Below are 8,290 nucleotides of genomic sequence, written 5' to 3'. Positions count from 1 at the left end.
GGGTATTATTAGACAGTTACCCAGAATAACAAATTACTGGAATGATCAGGAACCTTTTGGCAATGAATATATTTCCAGTATTATGAACGAGTACGATTCGTGAAGCTGAACCAATATTTACATGTGAGAGACACTAGCAGTACCCCAGTACGTGGAGAACTTTCAGACAAAAATTATGCAATAGAATTGATTAAAAGCCCTTTCTTTAATTATGTTCCAAATATCACATTAATATGTTGATAAATAAAAAAGTTACAGGTGCTTAATGAGACTAGTCTAAATTCATGATAATTTTAGAATTTAATTGAAACTCATGAGGGGTGTATTTTGATCAGAAATATAGTAACGAAAGGGTTAATAACTGATGTACCAATACAGTATGCTCTATGGATAAATGTAACACACACACACACACACACACTCCAGGTGGCAAATTGTAGTTGTTAGTGTGTTGGATAGAATGCTTTGTGGTATTTGTTTTGCTTCTCTGTGCACTGTGTACAATCCCTGTCAAGGTCAACTTTGACTTTCATTCATTTGGAGTTAATAAGAATGTAGTGATCTAGGGTGTTGCATTAGTGGAACTATGAGAAGATTGTGTAAGTTGCATTGCACTATTGTTTGCTTTCTGACAGCAACACTGGCAGAACACTGAGAGCAAGATATTTTGGCCCAATTTGGTAGTCTTTCCTTGGATATATGTCAGTGGTGTGGAAATGGGGAAATTTGCATGCATGGTCAACTGCTGGTCTTCCTCTAAAATAGCTTACCCTGGCTTGAATATGAATATGCAGATGCTTGGTCAACATTGACTGACAGAGGTATGACTTTGTAAACATGAGGAAAGATGTTTTGGTTTGCACCTTGCAAGTTTAGCTTACTTCCTGTTGGAGATTTATTGGGTGGTTTTAAAATAAGAGCTTCGAAGTCACGTCTTCTGAAATGTAACCAATTTGAGAGAGTGAGAGAGAGAATTGACCCCAGCACTTGACTGGTACTTTATTTGTTAAACCCCGAAAGACGAAAAGCAAAGTTGATTCCAGTGGGATTTGAACACAGAATGTAGCAAGTGTGAAGAAATACTGCAAGACATTCTATCTGATGCTCTACCAGGTCGTTTCTTACATACTTTATTTGCATATACAGTGCAACCTCAAATATAATACAATCTTTACACCCTTTAAAATCATCATCTTTACCAGTTTTCCATGTTTCCATGTGTTGGTGTATTTGATCATTCTGTTTTGAATCTGTTGTCTGTACTTCAAACTGGTTTTTGCCATTTTGATTATTAAATGTAAAGCTAGACAAATACATAGTTAACAGAAAAAATATTACTAACCAGTGGTAGTATCACTATTATGAAAAATATTTGATTTGAAGTTAGTATTTTTAAAATAATCATTAAAAACAAGTAACATTCACTGAAAAAAGAACTCAGTAATTTATTAGGTAGAAGTTACTGTGACCTTTAAGTTTACTGGCATAAATTCTATTATGTATTGATATATTTTTTTGTCAAGGAAAGGAAGATAACTGCAATCAAGCTGGAGTTAACTCTAGGTTACTCTGTGTGCGTGTGTGTGTATCATCATCATCATTGTTTAACCTTCAACCTTCCATGCTGGTATGGGTTGGATGGCTTGACAGGAGCTAGCCAGGCAGAAGCCTGCACCAGTACTATGTATCTGTTTTGGCAGGGTTTTAATAGCTGGAAGTGTGGACTGAGTGCTTTTTATATGGCACAAGCACAGGCGAGGTAAGTTTTGGCAAGGTTTTTACAGCTAGATGCCCTTCCAAATGCCAACCACTTTACAGTGTGGACTGGATGCTTTTTAAGTGGCACTTGCACTGGCAGGGTCACCAAGTAATTTGCAAGACAAAATATCCTTTGAGAGGGAATGGAACATTAGAGGAGGTGATCTTGTGTCAGATGATGATTATAGTGAGACAGAGAGACTGAAACAGGTGTTTTGCTGTAAAGGAGAGATCAGGAATGAGGACAGAAACAAGAGTACTGCCATAGAGGAGAAGGAGAGAGAGAGAGTGTGGGAGACAGCAAGAATACAAGAGAGAGCAGTGTGTGGTGAAAACCTTGGTTTATAGAGGGAGTGGAGGGCTTCTGGATAGCAATAGTACAAAGAAACAGGACTAGGGAGTGAGAGGTAAACATAGTGCATGAAAGAGGAAATGTGAGGAACAAAGTAGATGTTGGAATATAGCTTGGTTTGTTGGGGTAGGGTGTGTGAAAAGTTTTCTTGTTATGTGTGGGTGGAACACAGCACTTCTAGAACCCAGTTTCACTGACATAGACAGGTCTTCTCAGGAACTTCATATCGCCAGACATCTTAGTCCATTGTCATTTCTTCCGTGAGGCCCAACATCCTGAGATTGGTCCTTACCACTTCATCCCATGTCTTCCTGGGTCTCCTTCTTCCGTGGGTACCATCTACTTTCAGTGATCGGCACTTCTTTATGTAGCTGTCTTCATTCATACACATCACATGTCCAAACCAACATAGTCTTCTCTCTTGTATGCTGCATTTGATTCCTCTTATGCTCAACTTTTCTCTCAATACATTTGCACTTTGTTACACATGCACACTGATAATATAGTCCTATATTTAAAAGATGAAGAATTATGAACATTATTTACATTCGACGGATATTTGTCCTTATCTTGTTTGTAGTTAACACATCAGGTGTCTTGGGGAAATTTTGAACCTTGATTCTCCTCCTATGGTATTTTTCGATGTTATTATTATTATTATTCAGGTCACTGCCTGGAATTGAACTTGGAATCTTGGGGTTAGTATCCTGTGCTCTTAACACTACGCCATATGCTTGAGGGCAATTGTGGAGTGAATTTTAGGGCTTATAAATCTAATATTTTCCTATCCTTCCTTAATATTGGTTCCCATATGCTTCTTATATCTGCACTTGGTCTGCTTAGGAGGTTGTTGTGTCCTAGCATATGTGCTGCTTTTTTTAGTTTTTGTATTTTCCAGTGGTGTTCTCTGTCTATTATTTCAACTTCATCCCACAGGGGGAAGTGGTCTCCATTTTTCCATGCATGATCAGCTATACCCGATTTATCAATATCTCCTTGTGTTACAGCTTTGTGATGTTCGTCTACCTTTATTTTGAAGGGGCGACATGTTTCGCCTTTGTATAACCTACCACAGCTGCATGGGATGGAGTACATGCAGTCTTTGGTCATATTCTCTTCTATGGTGGTTTTACTCGAAGGAGATATTTACCAAGTGTTGTATTACTCTTGAATACTGTCCTGATGTCTATGAGCCACATATCTTTTGTATCTTTTGGAGAGGCCTTTGACATAGGGTAAACAGACTGTGGACAGTTTATTGGTTTTATCCTCTCTTTTCTTCATAATTGGAGTGGATAGTATGTTTTTGGGGTAGTTGTTGCTTAATAGATTGTTACTGAGTCTGATCATTTCTTCGTGGTGTGTATCACGATTGCTACGGAAACTAAAAGCAGCAGCACATATGCTTAGGACAAAACAACCTCTTAAGCACATCAAGTGCAGATATGAGTAGCATATGGGAACCGGTATTAAGGAAGGATAGGAAAATATTAGATTTATAAGCCCTAAAATTCACTCCATAATTGCCCATGGGCATATGGTGTAGTGGTTAAGAGCGCAGGCTACTAACCCCAAGATTCTGAGTTCAATTCCAGGTAGTGACTTGAATAATAATAGTAATAATAATAACATCAAAAAGTACCTTAGGAATGAGAAACGAGGTTTGAAATTTCCCCAAGACACCTGATGAAGGCTGGAGGGTATATAAACAAGATGAGGACAAACATCCATCTAATGTAAATAATATGCACACTGATGTTGCACATCCAATGGAGTATACTACTTTCATTTCTCTCCAGTCTATGCATGCCTTTGGCATTTAGAACCCATGTCTCACTTCCATGGAGTTTAGCTGTTTGCACACAAGCATCATATAGTCTACCTTTCACTCTGAGAGAGTCCTTTTGTTGCCAACAGAGGTCATAGCTCTCTGAATTGCGATATATATATATCATCATTATATATATATGTGCATTCCATGTTAGCATGTGTTGGATGATTTGACAGGATCCAACCAATCAAGATTGTGATTCAATGTGCTGACTGCATTTTTTTTATTAGCTTTGAGACACCACCTTGGGACTTGCATGACTAAAGATCGCTCCTCCCCTGACTGAAAGAAGAAAAAGCAAGGAAGCTGTTGGGAAAGGATAGTAAGAGAAAAACAAGCAGGGGTGGAATAGCCATAGCATTACATTTTTGCATGCAAGTATCATGCAACTTGCTCTGAGGAGCTCTTTCATGACAACAGATGTAGTAGCTCCTTGGTTTTTCCTACTCTCTTCTTATTGCCATTTTGGTCTCCTAGGTAACAAAAACCATGCACAACTTCTAGGGAGCCTTCTAAGCAGTTGAGAGTGTCTATTTTATGATCGTTTTTTCTACTTAATGTTCCGGTACTCTTACCACTTATGAAACCTACCTTTGCTGTTGGCTTGCTCATGATCCCACTTTCATAGATTCTGCAAATGTATGGAAACTACATACACTTTGTAAAGTAGTTGGCATTAGGAAGGGCATCCAACTGTAGAAACCAAGCTAAAATAGACTATGGATGCTGGTGTGGCCCCTGAGCTTGCCAGTTCCTGTCAAACCATCCAAACCATGGCAGTATGGAAAATGGTTGTTTAAATGATGATGATGTGTACATACATTTATATATTTGTATTTTGTATGTATGGCTTTAACCTGCTTAATATTCAGTTTGTCATATCAATTAATTTGCTTCTGTTCATATTTTTATGCATAACACTTAATAAAAATATTAATTTCATTTCACTTTTAGGGGGTAAACGTGATGAAAATCTTATTCTTCCTCTGAATTCTTCGATAAGCGTAACACTCAGTCCTACTCAAGTAAGATTCATTTTTATAATATCATAGATTCTTTGAGAATCTTGACATGAAATGTAATATTTTAAATTTCATGACTGTTAATCTCATCTTTCAGGTTTTTGTGTTTTGTGCAACACTTTGTTTTGATTTCTGTTAGTCTATAGAAGTTGTGTGTGTGGGGGGGTATTTTTTTTCCATATTCCACCTTAATATAGAGGGTAAGCTGTTTTATAGAGCATTGATGAGAAAGGTAGCAAGATTTCCTAGCACTGAACTCAAATACAACAATTCTGAAAGCTAGTGTTTCAGGATTCTAAGGCTGCTGTCTTTATACTATTCAGATTGGTTGGAGAACCACTCAACATGCTAGGAAGGGAAGAGAAGACTGTTTCTTGTTGACTAACACTTACATGTAGATCAGTTCCTGATGCTCTGATTTGTAAATCATTGGATTATTTTTAACATTCTGAGATGTGTGAAGGATTTTCAATTGTGATACCTTGATTCAAAAGTCATACAGTTTACCACAAAAGGGAATTCACAACAAACTTGCAGACAAAGGATGTAGGCATCAAGATGGGCTGCCATTCCTCTACTCCTTTGTTGTGGCTATGGTTTGAGAAGTGCAATAAGCTGCTTGGATGGAATGAAGGTCAGAAGACATCTGAAACTGTTACAGCTGTATGCTTTTATTGATGACATTACTACCATAGAGGAGATAAACAGAAGCAAAATTAGTTTGGTTTGATGAGCATCCCAACAATCCTGACTGAACACTAAATTCAAAAGAAGCTGCACTCTGTTCATAATGTAATTTCAAGTTAAAGAATTCAACTTGGAAATTTTAGGGGAGCTAATTCCAATGATTAGGAAGCAGGCAATTAAGTGCTGCAGTATCTCCATAGTACCTTTAAATGATGCAAAGAAGGATACTGAGATTGAGGTCATATTGAGACAAGATCTAACTGTCATTGATAACTATGGTTTGGCAGAAAGGATAGAAAAGTGTATTAACAAGTTCCCATAGGAGTGGGTCAGTCTGCCATCATGCTTTACAAGAGCTGGCCTTTATACTACTACTACAAAACTCCAGCTGGGACGGATGTAGAACAAATGGTTATCTCATCAGAGTAACAAAGGTAACCAAGATGTTGTGATTAAAGAAATTTGTTATATTGAAGAGGAGCATGTGACTTAGACAGCAGGGTTAAGAAACCAATGCTTATGGTAGCCAGGCAAAAAACCTATTGTGGAGCATGTTGTAAATGGAAACAGTAAGACAGCTGAAATTTTTCTTGAGAGTAGTGTATGATGAGGTTCCATCCTCTGTCAATGTTAGGCGCTAGGGCTGGACTTGAGTAACACTGTTGATTGTCATTGATGTGGAGGTTGTGCATTACTGGAACATATTTTAGCAACATGTAAGTCATCCCTTGCAGAGTTTGGTGGTATAACCAAGTCTTGACTCTTTGCTTAATCACTAAAATTGCAATGCAGCACACCCATGCAATGAGAATCAACATGAAACTGTAGGATAGAGTGGAAGGATAATTCAGGAGCAAAAACAAAGGGAAATTTAAAATCAAACTTGTTTTATGGTGCTAATGACTAAAAAGTGCAGGTTGATTTGAAGGAAGTGCTCATATTCCCAAACCATGTTGCAATAATGAAGTAATGCACTTGCTTTGGCAAAATAAATTATGCTTGTTGAATTGATTGACAGAACCTAGAATAAGCACATGCAGTATGAAGGAATTAAAGAATTGTGTGATGCACAAGGATGGCAGTCCACAGTGATTCCAGTAGAGATAGGATGTCATGGGTTTATAGTTGGACTGACTGCATCTTACCTGGCTGACATTGGACTTAGGATGGACAGCAAAGCAGTAATTCAACAAAAAATGTCCCACAATGGTTATGCCAGCTGTGTGTCAGAGAAAGACCAAAGCTGACTGCAAAGGACACATCCCAAATAAACAATGGCTTTTAATTTAGGCACAAGGCCAGGAGTTATAAGGAAATGACTTTATTCTATTGATTCCAGAATGAGCTTGATATTTAAGAGAATGTTAAAATGAGCTGGACATTATTTTATCTAATGTTCGAACATTTCTGTCAGTTTGTTGATTTGAGTCTTCAACAAATAATAAAGCAAAATAGTTGATGTACAGTTGGAGTGGTTACAACTGCTTTCAGTTTATTATGGTGATTGCATGAATGACAAAAGGTTAAAAAAGCTATGTTTTACTATGGCCAAAAGGACACTGACATTCTCTGGCAGCATCATTGCTGTTTGGTACCTCTGGAAAGAATGATACTGTTGGAAGGCACTGAAATTGTAATCACCAGTCAACAGCAGTTTTGTTGAGTATTCTACAATGCAAGTTAAATGTTAAAAAAAAAAATTATTATTGTTATGCTGTGTTGAGATTTAAAAACCTTCATTTCTGATGTAGAAAAGTTTATGACAGGGAAGATAACTCTTGCTTGAAATAATGTGGTCCTATGACACATGCCTAGAAGGATCAGTGCTATATGGGTGTGAAAGATAGATAGTGAATGTCGATGTTTCTTGCTTGATTGGGGAGGAAGATGTTGCAATACTAATATATGAAAAAAGCTGAGTGCAAGTAAGATGATAAAGCAATTGGAGTATAAATTAAATGTGAGGTATGCTACATTGCTATGTGGAAAAGAGATATTCATTCTTCTTACAAAGGTCACTTATTTATCCTGTATTAACTCATGCTATTCTAGTCTCTTTGGATACTGGTGGTTATATTTAAGCATCGACCAATGTGTGCAAATGAGAAAAATACTGGTATAGACAAGTAATTTGAATAGATGATGTTTGTGAATAATTGTTGTAAATTAATAATAGAAGGTCTCTAGTGCTGAGATAAACCAAGATTAGGTAGTTGTTGGGGGAATGCTGAAAGCATTAGGTTACTCAAATGAGATGTCATAGGAATAAAATGCAAGATGATGTACATAAGATCCAAAACTATGTCTGACTGGAAAAACCGCATCAAAATGTATTCAACCTTAACCTGCCCAAGATTGCTTTGGTTCTGTGATATAAACTATCCATTTAAAAATATTACCATTTAAAATTTTTCACCACAATTTCATGAAAGAACATATAGTATATTACAAACTCTAGATAAATGATGAAAAAAATATTTTGTGAAGTCCCTTCAGATTTTAAATCATTTTCAAAAATTAATTAATAGTATGTTTCAATAGAAGGGTTAAACAATAATCCAGATGATAAAGGAGAATATTTGTGTACAAGATAATCAATCTAGCCTTAACAGGAGTGTGTGTGTGTGTGTGTGTATATAT

The 8,290-nt window shown here is 36.9% G+C and overlaps 1 protein-coding gene across 3 annotated transcripts in view; it reads left to right on the top strand.

The window, feature by feature from the left end:
* LOC106870866 (diphosphomevalonate decarboxylase) overlaps positions 1 to 8,290 on the top strand; it is a 68,089-nt gene that overhangs the window by 17,060 nt on the left and 42,739 nt on the right. For all 3 annotated transcript variants that reach the window (XM_052968740.1, XM_014917103.2, XM_014917104.2), the window contains exon 2: positions 4,896 to 4,966. In XM_052968740.1, the coding sequence (XP_052824700.1) occupies positions 4,896 to 4,966 (71 nt within the window). The remainder of the gene's footprint in view (positions 1 to 4,895; positions 4,967 to 8,290) is intronic.

The sequence above is a fragment of the Octopus bimaculoides genome, chromosome 6 (assembly GCF_001194135.2).
Source record: "Octopus bimaculoides isolate UCB-OBI-ISO-001 chromosome 6, ASM119413v2, whole genome shotgun sequence".
Taxonomy (NCBI): Eukaryota; Metazoa; Mollusca; class Cephalopoda; order Octopoda; family Octopodidae; genus Octopus; species Octopus bimaculoides.
This window is presented reverse-complemented; position numbering and strand designations above follow the sequence as displayed.